The following is a 16,469-nucleotide window of genomic DNA, read 5'->3' as shown; positions in this document are numbered from 1 at the left end:
CTAAAACCTAAAAAAAAATGCAATTTTCATTTCAGGTCTCCTTTTTTTTGGTGACAGATTAGACCTTCCACATTATAAGAAAACAGGGCATTAAATAGTTCATCTGAGAATATGCAGTCTTCTGGTCGTTACTTTTATTATAATATCGCAAGCATTAAAGATAAAAATGACCCGGTGAAAGTTCACCCAGAACTTTTCAATTGGTGCCGTGACCCAGATTTGAGACCTAACTAAACAAAAAGTAAACAATGCTGATTATTTGTTTCGCTGTCAAAGAAAGATGTTTCAGTGCAGTTTTAACAATAAATGAACATTTATAATACATTTGTAGCGTGAGCATCATATATAAGATTGGGCAGGTTTGCGTGTCAATATGTGCACATCATGCAAAACAATGAAACATTAGGGGTTTGGATTTGGCGATAAAGTGAATATTAAAGTTTTGAAATTGCTTAGTAGTGTCATATGCTTATGCGCACACGATGACACAAGACTGACATGAAGCAGGAAGTGTTCAGTCAAACGCAGACAGTGCTGATTGTGCAGCCCGCCGCAACTTGTCTCCGTCTTCCTGAAGGCCATCAGAGATCATATGCCGAAGATCTCGCCCATCCTGTACCGACACATGGACGCAGTCGCGCTCAGACAGCATGGGCTCTAGAGTAAGGTAAATTGATCTCGTTACTCCTCCACTCTCCAAATCATGATTTGAAAAAAAAGATGTCCTTGTTGGGGTTTTTGTCACTTCCTCTCATTTCTGAAAGTTTCCTGCAGCGATGACACTGCACACAATAAATGACAGAAAGTCAAACAGAATGTGTTTCTCATAGGCAACCATACATCATTTGAGTGTTTGCATTGCAATTCCATTCAAACCTACAAATGTAAATATATTGATATACTGTTCATTTGCCTGAGAGAAACGACATTCCATTGTCAAATAAATGTCCTTTTGAGACCATATTTGGTATGATGGGTTCTCTTCTGTCTTTGTTTGCACAGACAAAATCCTGAGCGAGCGTTCAACGTATTTTTTGAGGCAACATATCCTATAGCCAGAGACAAAGGTGAGTCGTGGAACTAGTCAGCCGCAGAAACTGTTCCTCAGACTTTTTATTTTTCTTTAGAGGACAGTGACTGCATACATGCTGGTAAATGTAAAGCATCAATAGCTGAACAACTGCCTGAAATGGATGATATGAACACAATCTGTAAGAATGGGTACTTCCCGTTCTGTGGTTTGAAAACCACAACACTTATGCTGTCACTTTAAAGCAGAAGGTAACATGAATGTGATCTGTTTCCTAGTATGACCCTAAACCTTCTTTTTTATTAATTAACATGTAACATTTATTTACAATATGTTTTATTTCCTGTTTATTAAAGTTGTCATGATCTTGGAAATACAAAAGGTGCCAGTCAGACAGACAACAGGTTCCCATCTCTACCAGATTTTGCCTTTCAAGAACCAACCAGCCAAATGCAGGGCACATATACATAAACAATCATTAACATGCACCAACTTAAGTGTTCAAGTAACCCATTAAATAGCTTGCATGTTTTTGAGTTGTAGGAGAAAGTCAGAGTAAAAGAAGGTCAGAGCCGAAATTCGAAACCCAAACCTGCTGAATGCGAAACAGATATGCCAACTAACCACTCTTCAAGCTATTCTTCCTGTATACTGACCTCATAAATGTACCACTGGTTGCAACAATAACAACAAAATCCACAGCAAGCCTCCAACATCTTGAAAATCTTCCTGTAAGCGTACATGTTACAAAGGGCTCAAACATCATTTTTGTTTTCATATGCATATATGAATTAACTTTTGACACTGCCTGCAACCATATTAGATGCACTGCAAAAACTGAAATCTTAAGTAAGATATAATTTCTTAAATTTAATCTAAATTTGCTCATATTTTTCCTTAAAATAAAAAATTCTGGCAAAATCATTGTGCTTATTTTAAGAAACTTATTACCTAATTATTTTTATTTGATCAAGCAGTCTTGGCATTGAATGTTAACAGCCAGTTTTAAGTACAGTGAGGATTAAAACAAGCATTTCCCACATTTTAAGATGACAACTAAACAACATCAAAGGCCCTGAACTGGGGTTTCATAAATTGTCTTATTTTAGGATTGTGCATAATCTTAGTAATAAGATAAATGGAAAAATACAAGTTGGAAAACAGATGAGTGCAATATGGTTCATTTCGTTTTATATTTACTAAAATCATTTTTCCTTCTTTCAGTACCAGGGCAGTGGTCTAGTGGTAATGTGCCTACCCCCAAACTTGAAGGTTGTGGGTTCAATTCCTGGCTGGGTCATGACAAAGAAAAGGGGACATGTTACTTCCCTGCTTGACACTCAGGCTAAATTATCCAAGCGTAAAAAAAATACTCATGTATTATAAGAAAATAGTTCTATTTATTACAGCTTGAAAAAAGTCGACATTACTTGTTTTTAGTCTGAAAATACTATTTTCAAGACCGCAGTGTTTGATATGGGCTTAGTACTATTTTCTTATTTTTATTTTTTTAAATCTTACAGGTAAATTTAAGTAAAAATTTCTTGTTCTATTAGCAGATAATTGTGCTTATTTAAAGTAATAATTTTCTCATTTTTCTTTTTTTTTTTTCTTAAATTTTCTACAGTCCTTTTTGCAGTGTGTGGTTGTTGAAAAGGGTGGGGTGGGGTTGCAGGGGGGGTTGCATCACCTCCATCCGCCAAGTGTGCAAAACACCTAAGAATAAATTGATCTAGACCTTTTCTTTTTTTAATTGACATCTTATTATCGATTACTCTTGTGTTTGTGTTGAACGTGGATATCTGCTCAGGGCATGGCAGATTTGTTCTAGTGGGATACAGAGCTGTGGGCCACCCCAAATCATGAAAAGTCCCAAACTGTTAGGGTGTTAATGACATTTTTTAAAACAGCCAAAATAACAATAATATAATTGCTTTAATTGATTGGTTCGAGTGCGTTTAATAAAGTTTGTCACTGTCAAAGTGGCCCTTGCATCCTTCAAGTTTTCTCTATGTGACCCTTGAAGGAAACATTTTGGACACCAACTGTAGGTGTTATGGCCAGGTGTCCCAATTAATTACCCATAAATCCTTAGTGTGGTGGTCCGACAAAATACTCTCAAATAGAAATTTAAAAAAAATTAAGTATATACACACACACATAGTTGAATTAGTTGAATACAGCAGTGATTCTCAACTAGGTATGCCGTGTAAGATCATGTGCTGGAGAAAATAATAAATTTTCAGTGTATTTGTCAGATTTTTTTCTCAATTACATGTATATGATTACAATCATATACAATATATTTATTTATCTATCTATGCCAGTGACATATAGTGACAGGCAGAATGCTCTTCTATTAGGTGGCAGAAGGTACAAAAGATCTGTGTATCCACCTGTTGCCATTCACACCAGAGAATAATTCAAAGCTTCTTGTGAGTATATCAGGTTTGCGTTCAACTTAAGGAGGCCTAGATTTCAAACGGAATCAATCAACTTTTTGTGACATTTTTGCTTGGAGGATGCTTAAGATTTTTCTCAGGACTGATAAAGGATAAGGTGATAGGCAGAGTCCGACTTCCACTGTCCGCTGACAAAGTGTCTTGAGGCATGACACACATTTGCTCCCAGCGGGCCTGGCAGCTCCCTGCACTTTATGCACCATATGGCGTAGATAAAGCGCTACACTGTGTGAGTGCCCTCTCTCGCATTAATACAGAAAATGTATGTATTGTGTTACAGATCCCGGTGTGGGTCTACAGTTTCCAGAGGACTTCAGAGAAGAGGTACGCTCTGTACTGTACAGTACTGCACACATCCATCGACTGTCAACTTTGAATCACATGCTTATCACACAAAAATAATGATCTGCTTGTAGGAGTCTTGTCAATCATTATCCAGGTTCTGCTTCCCTTACGACATACAAGGGTAAGTTTTCCATCATAATTACTTTGGCCAAAAGGTGTGCTTTGTTAGTCAGAAAGATACTACACAGCAAACAGAAACTATATTTACATTATATTTACACTATGTTAGCATTTTCTCATTTTGTCTTTGGTAGTTTTGTGTGGCCTCACAATAATGAGGTGCTGGATATAACCGTTACATTTGCGGAAAAAATAATCACACCTGTCATAAAATTTCTCACATACCCAAAAATTCACAATAACACAAATACTCTCACATTAAGCCCCCCAAAAAACTCTCAACACCAATTTACAACAACAACTCTTACATCAAAAAAGTGATCTTAGTCACTAAAAACTACTTTTCAGTGAGAATCAAAATTTGCATGCATGCGTGTGTGTGAGTGTCTGAAATGAAGCTGAAAACTGAAAACCGAAGCAGTCTCAAATCTTGAATGCTGAATGTCTGTACTGTGCGTTCAGACATGTTGCCCGTTTTGGCTCTCATACACAAAAGATTTGATTTTCACTTTGACAAAAAAAGGTCTCACATCAACTACAAAAATTATCTCATAGTAAAATTGCTTGATATGTGTGAGAGGTCGTTTGGTGAGTTTTTGTGAGTGAGATTATTTCTGGTGAGTGTGTTTTTTAGTGTGAGTATGATGTTATTTGCCGTAGGTGAGTGTTTGTGTGTGTTTGAGTTTTTCAGGGTGCAAATTAATTTGGGGGTTTATTTGAGAGTTTTTTTTTTCATGTGAGTGAAAGTTTAGTGAGTTTCCAGGAACGTTTTTTTAATTAAATTTATATATATATATATATATATATATATATAACCTCAAATTATCAGACTCAGCAAAAACAAAACAAAAAATGTATAATAATAATTATTTATATATAAATAATAAAAATGTATATATAAATGTATATATAATATATATATATATATATATATATTATATTATATTATACATTATATATATATATATATATATATATATATTATTGTGTGTTTTTGCTGGGTTAATTTGAGTTTTTTGGGATGAAGTGAGAGTTATTTGGTGAGTGTGAGAGCTTTTTTGGTGCACATAAGATGTAAACGTTGTTTGCTTGTTTGTTTGTGGCTTATACAGTAATGAAGCCCCGTCCATCGTCATCTAGACTACTACCCTGTTTTTGTCAGACTACAAGCCACTAAAAGCAGAAGCTGCATTTTGTTACAATCTGATAGGGCAAACAAATGATGTCCGTCTGCATTTTTGTTTTTTGGGCCAACTTTTTCAGCTTGGTCATGGATTGCACACTGTATTCCTAAGAATTTTTATTTTTTTTCAGGGGGAGGGAGGAAGTAGCTGTGCAGCACTTTACATTTGTTCTGACTGATATTGATGGATGCCAACGCTTTGGCTTCTGCCGCCTCACCAACAGTGCTCAGATGTGCCTTTGCATCCTCAGGTATGAACATATCAGGGAAAATGCCAGGTTAAATCATTCTGTTTATGACACTCTGATTGTATTCACAGTTACCTTCCATGGTTTGAGGTCTTCTATAAATGTCTCAATACCCTTGCTGACTACATCAATAAAGGGCAGGTGAGTTTGTATTGAAGTCAAGTATGGAATGTTCCAAATAAACATGATTACATTTTTTTGTCTGCTGAATAGACCAATGAGATGAAAGTGATGCTCACTGCACTTTACAAGCAACCCATACCACCAGCAGATGGATCTATCACACTGCAGATGGTAAGTCTCTGTTAGTCATCCTTATATACCGTATCAATACATTTTTGATCATTTTATTAGCCCATCCAGTTAGACATCCCGAGGGACAAAAGGTGGTTAAACCATGACAGTTTATGATGTCACTTGCAATTGTAGCCGAGAGCAACTAATGAAAGTACCTGTTAAGTGAAAATACTTTCTTTTAAATTTGAGTGCAAAACTATCACATTTGAATGGCTTAAAAAATAAATAAATACAAAAAAGCCAAAGAACATAACATGAAGCTTCAAAAGAGAGACCTCTTCCCAGCTGTCAAATGCACTGAAAATGTGTCCCACTAAACTTCAGCTGTCACTTAAATGCGTTCGTTTCATACAGACTCAACTGTCTGGAATGTATGCCACTGGGTTACAGTTTATTTGGAGTGTCTTTTATGTGGACGCTCACAACACACAGAGCAAGGCAGTGACAATTGACACCACTGCCGGTCCACTCGCTAACTTGCTAGCCTGCAAGCCAGTGAGTTGCATTAACGTGCGGTAGTGGCGGGGGTGGGGGGGGGGGTTGGTTTAGAGAGAGCGGGCTGGATTGACATTTAAGGCGCGAGCCGAAAAAAATGGGGGTATTTTCATTATTAATTTAAATATTAAATATTATTTAAATATTATTTTATACCACTGTGTAGGTATCAAATTAAAGCGGACATATTCAGGACTGACGCAGGTTGATGCACACACACAGTGTAATGTAACCAGCTCCGTGGTGAGTTAAATGACCACAATCACATGTCCACAAATTTGCCAATACGTTAGAATTTGGTCTCAATTCAGGAGAGGAAAACAATCAACAATTTGCTAAGCCGTGGACAGCCAGCGAGCCATTTATGTTTCTCGTACATCCTGGTTTGAAAGTGACGGATGACATTCTTCCCCGTTTTTGTGATCACTATTTCAGGAGTAGTGGCCACTGGTGAAATGAAGGCATTCAGTAGGCCTACTTATAGTGGAAGAAGTGAGGGGACTCAAGCCAGAAAACCCAAGTGTGTAGCATTTCAGCTACGCCCAAAAACTTATCAGCATTTATCTTCAAACAAACAGTATATAATTTACCAAGTTTAGAAAAATTGGACTTAAATGACATTGCTGCATATTTATTTAGGGTCTCCTGAAACCAACCCTTGGACCTTTTTTCATTCTACCTGTCACCTCAAACTGTATCATTTCCTAAATTGTTGAATCCTGCTCAGGTTCCATACTTCATTGCTCCGGATCCCAGAGGTCTCCCGTCTATTCCTGAAAACGTGAGTATTTTCGATCAAACCTAGCGTCCGAAGTTTTACTTGCTAACAACTCTGCTTTCTTTACATTTACACGTGTGTGTGGGTGTGTGTGTGTGTGTGTGTGTGTGTGCGTGCGTACACCAGAGGAACTTGACAGAGCTGATTGTGGCTGTAGATGTGACGAACATTCTGCAGCTCTATGCCAGCATGCTTTTTGAGAGACGTATCCTCATATTTGCTTGCAAACTCAGCACTGTGCGTATTATTTATTTTATATTGTACATTACGTTTTATAAACTTCACACACATATACATACAACGTGTGTGCTTCTGTGTTGCATATAGCTGACGTCTTGTGTACACGCACTTGGGGCTCTGTTATACCCAATGCACTGGCAGCACATCTTCATCCCAGTCCTGCCCCCTCACCTTCTGGACTATTGCTGGTAAGCCTGTCTGTTAGTCTGTCCTCTGTCATCCGTATTTCTATGTGTCACATCTGGTATTCCCTTTTCCAGTGCACCTATGCCGTACCTTATAGGGGTTCACAGCAGCCTAACCGAGGTACGAAATTGTTTAAAATGGAACAAATGTATGAACGCGCCGACTTAATCAAATCTTGGGTCGAGCAGAAGGTGAGGAGACAAGGGTTGGAGGAAGTTGTCATTTTGAATGTGGATACAAACACATTGGAGACACCCTTCAATGACCTGAAGAAGATACCTTCAGATGTGGTAAGATATATTTTGTGTGTGTGTGAATGTATTTACCTAGCTCGTAGCTGTCCTTCAGTTGGTGTGCGATCATTTCCTACACAATCGCCGTTACGTGGTAGACGGTACACTCCCCTACAAAAGTACTGGCACAGTCAGGACAATTCCTTGAAGCTTGACATCAAAAGATTAATTTCAGGAAAAAAAAAGCTTAACAATTCAGCTTTATTTGCAGGTGGTATACGCAACTTAGACATTCTCTTGGGCGGCCACTCTTTTTTTGCACCACGGACCACATAAGGATATATTTTAGACCGTTGAAGCCGCTCCACAGCAACATGGAGATAATTGTCAAAGCGAAAAGCTCTCCTGCACACGTTTGGCCAACTCATGGCAAAAGTAGCGAATAGTCAAGCCAGCCGTGACAACAGTTGTTGTTGGCTTCTGTGCAACTTGCCGCGAGGGTTAACTTTGACATAAAAGTAAAACAAGTAATAATGTACTGTACATGGATAGCAGTGGCTTATCGACATTTTATTTGAAGTCCGGATTGATCGTTGAAGTTGGTCTCACCTACCCTGTAGTGCGCAGAAGCGCACAGACATACTTGGAACTGGAGCACAATATTCTTCTCAGCCATGTTGTTTGCTTGCTATGTTGTGAAAATAATAATAGAATAATATTTAAATAGCACTGTACCAGCGCCAAATGTCAGATAGCCAGTCCAGCCTGGATGTCAGAAAAACGTCAGGGTTCTGCTAGAAAGCAAAAACAATATCAAGAGAAGCCTACCAAAACATCTGACATCTTTTTGGGGTTTGCTGACTCCCATTTAACACGAATTTGAATGTGACTGATTCTGAACCAGCCACATCCCATTTATAAGAGGGTGTGCAATCATAATATTTCAGTTACTTTCAGATTCCCTCTTTCTTAGATTTTTTTTTCCAATAGAGCACAAATTATAAATCACATTAAGGTGGAAAACGTTTTGCATATCTCGGTCTCTTGCATATCACAAACATCATTTTTGGACTTTTGAAATCTTGCATGTCCTTCATGTCACCAGTTTTGAATGTACAGTATATCCGTCTGCAGATGTCTGGGCTGAAAGTATGTTTGAAGCGTCAGGCAGTTTCTGCTGGTTGTGGGGTCTCACGGGCCTTTCTCAGGGCCCAGTCAGTCCTGTTTGGAGGGTACAAGGATGCTCTGCAGAATCACCAGGTCGGTTTCTTATTAACATTTGGCTTGGAGTGCACGCAAATGTTTTCATAATTATAATAAAGGTTCTAGACAATAGTCTATGCAGTTAGATTTTTTTTTTTTTTTTACGTATCCATCACTGTACTTTCAATGTATTATTTTTTTTTAATACATTTTTATCCTCAATGTGAAATTCAATTTCTTATTATGTTGTATATTGTTGTTGTATGTTGCTGTTGTTGTTTGTTGATGTTAATATTGACATATTGTAATAATTTCTGTGATTTTCCAGAGGGGTGAAGTATGCTTCAGTAAGGATTTGTTTCTAGATCACAAGTCACCCAGTATGAGGCGGTTTCTCCAGAGTGCCATTCATTTACAGTTTTTCAAACAGGTACTGTAAGCGTCTGCTGCTCTCTACTGGACAAAAATATTTAACACTGTACTGTATAAACACTTTGAAAAAAGTCCTCGGGTACAAAATATTTTGCACATTGCAATACCTTTGATTTTATCTTTGCTACTTGTTGTGTACATTAATATAGTTCAATATAAGTAGTCACAATACATATATATATTTATATTTCATTCATGGTCGTATTTCTGTGCGAGGTGTTCACGCCGTACCTGTGTTTTGCATGGGTTTAAAGCCACATCATACATGTGGCTTTATTGAAGACTAAAATGTGAGTGTGAATGATTGTTTTTCTATTTGGTGACTGACCAGTCCAGAGTGCTCTGATAGGCTTAAGCTCACCAGTAAACCTAATGAGCAGTCTAGAAAATGGATGGCTGGTTGGATATTTCATGCAAGATCATGTTTCTTACTGTTCGGTATTACTACTTGACACACACTGAAATAATTGCTTTACATGTTCATTTTGGTGCTTTACTTAGCAGGACAATAGTAATGCATGCACCTATCTATATCAGTAAATATTGAACGTCCATGTGGTAATAGCGTACATGTTGATTCTGGAGAACAGGTGCAGGGCGACATCCGCTCAGCACCTTGTATCTGTGTTTGCAGTATACAAGTACTGTACTGTACATACTGACTTTGTCTTTTGAGGGACAGAATGGCCCCCTATGAATGTGATTCAAAGACAGAGCCATCCTTGATATAATGTATGACATTAGTATTTTGGGAAATATTTTCAGTTTATAGATGGACGCCTGGATATTCTGAACAGAGGGAAAGTACCACAGGACCTCTTTGAAGAGGAGATCCTTGAGTGTGAAACAACAGGTGCAGTGTGTACAGTTTGTTGTAACATAATGTGATCGTGGAAGCTGTCACTTATCTCCTTGTTGGTGTTTTTTCCCCCAGGAAAAAGTAAATCTTACCTGCAGCTAGTTGATCATTTAAAGGTAAGTTATACGTTAGTACTAGTTATGAAGATTTTTTTTTTTTAATTATTGCACAATTCAGGATGCCCTTGTGCCGTTGACAGAGAGGGGGAGGAGCATTGATCCTCAACATGAAGTCCAAAACAAATAACATACGGGTGAGTGTAAGCCGGGGAGTATCAACACTTGAACTACTTACTGTTTATATACAATAATGATCTTTGTCTTTAAAAGGCAAAAGGTGTCACAACTTCAGGTTTGAAAAGCAGGTTGAAACATAAGGTGAGCTAGTGTAGTGGTCGCATTAAAACTTGGGTACATATCTCTGGCATCGGGCCAAAAAATTGTACCTCCAAAATCGTCACTTTTCAGGAGACCCGAAAAATGTCATGTAACACTTAATCATCAAAGAAAATTTTTTTCAACACTAAACATTGATTAATAAAAAAAAGAAAAACATAATTTAAAAAAAAATCCAATTTGCCAAGTATGTTTCGGCCCGGCGGCAGTGATATGGTGTGATACTTTTGTAGCTCCACCAACAAGTGTGTATATGCGTGTGTGGGTGTGTGTAAGGCAGGCTTTCAGTCAAACCCAGGCCATTCAGAGAGATGGATCTGTATCATGCCATTGTGCTCAGTCGGACTCCCTGCAGAATCGTCTGCCAATCACTCAACACTTTGGAATGGTAACAATAACAGCCACAATATTTCATACAAAATTGATGTCTTTCATTGGAAATCCTTGATATCTAGCTGAAGGACGGTGTACTTATTAGTACGCTATTCATCTTCAATTGTAAGACAATTCAGCGCCTACTACCATAGAATGACTGTGTCTGATTCGTTATGTTTTCCACTAAGAGTGCCACTTTCGGCCTACTAGCACAATTTTAAACCTTATTAGTAAACTACTGTTCTGCACAAGTAATGGCTGGATCAGTCAACAAGAGTTTAGCCCCGTTATTGGCCTGTCTTGCAAAAAGTTTTCCAGACCGAGCCCAACATTGTTTGTCAGGAATAATAAAACTCCTTATAGTGTAACATAATCCACGTTTAAAGATTTTGCGTCAGTAAACCTCGCTATTGCCAAAATGAAATATCTTACGTTTGATTTTTATGGATAATCTTCCATGTAGCGTGACATATCAATGCGAACCCTGCGACATAGAACCTTGATGTCAGCCAATAGGATTGCATCTTGCCACGGTGTTGTCATTTACTCACATGCACCATGGCGAAGAGGGATGAGTGGAACAACGAAATGGAAGAAAAGCTGGTGGACATTCCAGAACAGGATATGGCAGACCGAGCTCGCTCATGTCATCCAAAATCACGATCTTCGGTATGAAATCAAACATAGTTGCACGGTTGAAATGGATTTATGTTATTATGGATTGGACACTTAGATTTTACAGTCACTTCCTGAAGACCATGGATCATTTCTAACAGCGTTGTCTCCATGTCAGCTTGGAAGATTACCGATCTAACTTGAGTGTTCTCGCCAAATTCCAAGCCTGAGAGCATTGAATATTTTGTCGTCAAGAGTGAGCTGCGTTGGGTCGGCCATATGATTGGATTGGGCAACACCTGACATCCCAATATACATATTTTTATTTTGAGCTGATCAAAGGAAGGGTTGAAGAAAACTTTCAAAGACCGTCTCAAGTCCAAATTCAAAATGTACTCCATCGACTGTTACTGAAATAACGGGGACGAGCTGGCCAAAGAACATGTCGGCTGAAAGCAGCTGATCCACCAAGGTGACCTGAGAATTGAGACAAATGGGGACAGCATCCAAGAAAAATACATTTACCAATCAAGCCACATGTAAAATTAATGAAGCCTTCTTTTAAACTGGATTTCAAGGATATGGAAAAAGTGCTCACATGTCTTTCCATACTTGTCAGTTGCATGAGAGAAAAGTAGAGCACAACATCCAATGCCTTAAACTAATGTGTCTGTCAAACCTTGCTTTTTTGTTCGATGCTGGTGATTGTTTTATTTCCACGTTGCATGTCAGCCACGTCCACGTCGACCTGGTTACAAACTTGGTGTCGCCCGAGGCCAGGAAACCAAGGCAGCTTGGAACGGGTGAGAGATGTAAACCTGTTGACAAGTAACGAGATCTGTTACTTTACCAACTCATTAGTGATGGGAAAATGAAGCTTCATGAAACACTTGTGATTTTTTTTACTCCTCTAGATGGTGCTCTTGGTTTATAGGGTTATAGGGATAGTGTAATGGAAATTGATTAAATTATCACTGCATCTTTATACCAACAGTGCCATCTAGGGGAGTAAAAACAAATCACAGGTGCTTCTTGAAGCTTCATTTTCACATCACTACAATTCATTAACCATTTAGCTTACCAATACATATTGGACACAGTAGTTTTGTATTGTGGGAATAGTTTAGGTCAAGTCCTGATTTCATTTTGATTAAACACCTTTGGGATAAACTAGAACAAAGGTGAGTCTGAGTCATCAGGCCCTCTCACAGGATCTAACACTGATCTCACAAACACAGACACACTCCCAAACTGTGTAAAAAAGAAAAAATCCCCAGGTGACTTGAAGGAATAAATGGATGGATTGAAGGATGGATGGATAGGTAGGTAGGTAGATAGATACATAGATAAATAATACTGAAAAGACTGCACAGTGTTCCTTCCCCCTCCTCTCCTCTGTGTCATGTTGTACAGTCGTATGGCTCTGGGAAGCAGCAAAGACCTGCCGCATCTTTTGCACTTGCAGTTCAGTGAGATCAGCCTGTCACTAAAACTGCTCCTCTGCCCCACCACCAGCTTGTGGAGTGGGTGGCTGCTGTTGTCCATGACAGAGAGCGGTTTAAATAGTGCTCTCCGGTCTGCCACCGATGCCAGCTCCACACCAGTAATGGACGAGGCCTTAATGATCCGTTTCTCCAGTCACTGAGTGTCCTTCTGTTTGGCGTTCCCACCCACCCCATAAAAAAGTGCACTCGCCACCACCGAATGATAAAACATCTGCAGCATCCTTTTGCAGACGTTACAAGATGCCAGTTATCTAAGAAAGTACAGCCTGCTCTGTACCTTTCTGTACACTGAGTCACAGTTGGCAGAGTTTATTGTCTAGCTGCAGGCCTAAGTACTTACAAGAGGTGACCAACTCAATCTCCTCACCACAGATGGCGACAGGCAGGGGAGATGTACGGACCGGTGCCTCCTAAAGTCCAGTACCATCTCCTTTGTTTTTGAGGTGTTGAGCTGCAAATAGTTCAAATGACTCCAGGAGGTAAAATCCTTTACAAGGGCCCTGTACTCCCTCTCATCATTCCCCCTGATGAAGGTGTCGTCAAAAAACTTCTGCACATGACACAGTTTGGCGTTCTACGTGAAGTCAGCTGTGTACAGAGTGAAGAGGAGGGGGTGAGCACAGTCCCCTGTGGTGCCCCCGTGTTGCAGGTCACAATGTCTGATGTTACAGACCCTAATCTAGCAAATTGAGGTCTGTCAGTGAGATAGTCTGTGATCCAGGATACAAGGGGTGGGTCAACCTGCATGGTGGTGAGTTTTCCCTACAAGGCGTTGAGGGTGTATGGTGTTAAAGGCGCTTGAGAAATCTATTTAAAAAAAAAGAATTTTCACATAGCCATTCTCTCTGTCCAGGAATGTGTGCAGAAGGTACCACATCCTTAACTCCCACATTCTTCCTGTAGCCAAATTGAAGAGTGTTCTGAGCTTGCTGCACCTGTGGTTTTTAGGGCATTCATCACCAGCCGCTCCCAAATTTTCATCAAATGAGAAATGAGGGCAACAGGTCTGAAGTCCTTCAAATCACTGGGCCGTCCATTCTTTGGTATCGGAATGATACATGATGTTTTCCAGAGGGTGGGTAGGCTCTGGTTGACAATGTACTTCAGGGGTTCAGCCAGTTCTGAAGCGCAGGCCTTTAGCATCCTCAGACACAACCTACCCTCAGACACAGACCAGCTGCCTTCTTGGGGTGGAGTCTCCTGAGCTCCCCCTGGCCTGGTCCACGGTGAACGAGATGGAAGAAGTCGAGGAGTCAGAGCAGTTGAGGGGTAGAGAAGGAGGATGAGTTAGAGGAGGACTGTATAGGGAGGCTAGGGGTGTGTGTGTGTGTGTGTGTGTGGAGGGGGGGGGGCTGAGTGGATGGGCAGGTGTTGAGTCAAACCGATTAAAAAATATGTTAAATTTGTTTGCTTTCTCTACACCCCCCTTCCTCTACCCCAACTTCACTCGCTTACTTTCATTTTCACTTCCTGTTGATGTAATGATGTAATGTACCCCTTAAATACTGCGGCAGAACATGAACGTTTTGTGTACATTCTTGTTTGGCCCTTTGTATCAAGGCCAATATCCAGGCAAGGGGTCAAGGCCGACTCTGAGCTTGAAAAGGATGAAGAGGAGGAGGAAGACTCGCTGTGTGATCTAGAGGAAATGGATCTTCTAAGCGAGATCTTTGACACACTCAGCAGCCGCAGCTCACACGACCGGGGCCTGTTATATGGCACACGCAGCCTGGATCTGTTTGGGCCAGACAGTCATGACTACATTACAAAGGTATGAACATAAAACTGACATACATAATTCCACACCGCAGAAATTAAATCTAACTACAGTATATTATTATTTATTTTTTTTCATCTTAATTAGAATGCATGAAAAAAATCAGGAGATGGCTGCGGACAGCATTATGATTATTATTATTATTATTATAATTTTTTGCAAATCTATCGTATTGGATTACATTGTCCCTTCGTCTTATCCACTTGTGCAGGTCGACCAAGTGTAAATTTGATTAACTACTTGCGTTGTGTTTAGCTTGGTCGAGCCAATCCCAGCCAGGAGAGTCTCTCCCTGTCCACGAGTGGCAGTGGCAGCCTTCACAGCTGGAATCCGGAGCAGTCAGAGGCGGAAACGCTGACTGAGAATTCGGATTGGCTGAGCCGTGACTCATACAAGACTGTCGCCGATGCGTCCGAAATTGTAAGAGAACAAGAAGAGCTGCTGAGAGGCGTTGCAGATAAACAGGAGAAAATTAAGGTTGCGATAAATATGGAACATGGCGTTGAAATCCATAACAGAAATAATTCAAAGGAAGTGAAGTTTGAGGCAGAAAAATGGGAGAATGAACCAGAAAGGAAAGTGAATTTAAAACAAGGTCCTGGGGAGGAAACAGCTGAGCAACGTGAGGAGAAATTGAAAAAGACGGAAGATGGTGCAAATATGAGACAGAATGAGAAGCAATGTGATGAAAGCACATCCACTGCAATACAGACTGATGCAAACGAGGAGGGAAGTGGAAACCTGCTGGAGAAAAGTGAAGAGGAGGTTTTCCAATCTCATGTGTCCAGCGAAGACTACTTGGAGAACTCATGGAACAAGGACTTGGCCGAGACTGACAGAGCAGGCAACAGCAGTGACATTGTTCAAACAGATCAGTCGTATTATTTAAGGGCCCATTCGGATGCTAACAGCACCATCAAGCATGAGCAGGGAGGCGCATCTCCTGTCAAGGTGTCAGAACTCAAAAAGATGTTTGAAGCTTAATAAAGCGGTCACACTGGCTGACCGACTGGGAGACACTTTGTTTCCTCTCGACCATAAGGAAGTCAGCAATGGTGTGCGTATATTCTTTATTTATGTACACGTTATTTTTTCCATACAAAAGTGAATATAATAAAAGTGCATCAGTTATTGCCAGTGTCAATTAGTAACCTTCATGAGTGCAATACATAGTTCATATATTATGTACATATACAGTGTGTGTGTATATAAATAGACAAAATAATTTGAGTGCAGTAAAAACCATCAAACATTTGTTTAAATACACAGCAAAGTTCAGTTCCCTCATGTGGCAGACTGTGGACAACTTCAGATGATAGACTTCACCATGGAACAAAACTTCTGCAGTCAAATGACACGCATTCCTTTTTTTTTTAATGCAGTGAAACTGCTGACAGATTTTAATTAAAAAGATGAATACAAATGAAGAAGTGTATTGTGTGTCAGAAGATTTCTGGTGCAAAACCTATAATAAATCACCAGAACTGAGTGGGCATATTCATCTAAACGGTTGATCAGTGGTGGAGTTCAACATAATGTGGTGGAATCATATGAGGCGTTCTTCTTTGGGCAAAGGAAAAGGCAGGCCATTCTTTTGGGATCCAGCTGCTCCGACCTGTTTCCTCTCTTCTGCGCTGGGACGGTAGGTTCCCTCCATTCGCCTCTTCTTCTTTATGACGCACAGCAGAAGT

At 39.8% G+C, this 16,469-nt stretch overlaps 1 protein-coding gene across 1 annotated transcript; it reads left to right on the top strand.

The window, feature by feature from the left end:
- Positions 1-509: 509 nt before the first annotated feature.
- Positions 510-15,922, top strand: dennd1c (DENN domain containing 1C). The gene is made up of 22 exons (XM_086081776.1): positions 510-667; positions 1,003-1,067; positions 3,773-3,816; positions 3,909-3,958; positions 5,272-5,391; positions 5,460-5,529; positions 5,602-5,682; positions 6,908-6,961; positions 7,085-7,195; positions 7,286-7,386; positions 7,459-7,504; positions 7,573-7,674; positions 8,752-8,877; positions 9,149-9,250; positions 10,018-10,105; positions 10,187-10,227; positions 10,311-10,364; positions 10,441-10,488; positions 10,787-10,894; positions 12,229-12,299; positions 14,562-14,772; positions 15,034-15,922. The coding sequence occupies exons 1-22, from the start codon at positions 651-653 to the stop codon at positions 15,760-15,762; spliced, it is 2,439 nt and encodes an 812-aa protein (XP_085937902.1). The 5' UTR covers positions 510-650; the 3' UTR covers positions 15,763-15,922.
- The last annotated feature ends 547 nt before the right edge of the window (positions 15,923-16,469 follow it).

Source organism: Leptonotus elevatus, chromosome 8 (assembly GCF_054856555.1).
Source record: "Leptonotus elevatus isolate MCC_2025b chromosome 8, RoL_Lele_1.0, whole genome shotgun sequence".
Taxonomy (NCBI): Eukaryota; Metazoa; Chordata; class Actinopteri; order Syngnathiformes; family Syngnathidae; genus Leptonotus; species Leptonotus elevatus.
The sequence above is the reverse complement of the archived record's forward strand: the minus strand, read 5'-3'. Positions and strand labels throughout refer to the sequence as shown.

Bases quoted from the DNA above. Each gene is read 5' to 3' on its own strand.
- dennd1c (XM_086081776.1), top strand. The intron at 5,392-5,459 runs GTATGAACATAT...TTGTATTCACAG, and splicing joins ATGTGCCTTTGCATCCTCAG to TTACCTTCCATGGTTTGAGG. The intron at 10,106-10,186 runs GTGCAGTGTGTA...TTTTTCCCCCAG, and splicing joins CCTTGAGTGTGAAACAACAG to GAAAAAGTAAATCTTACCTG.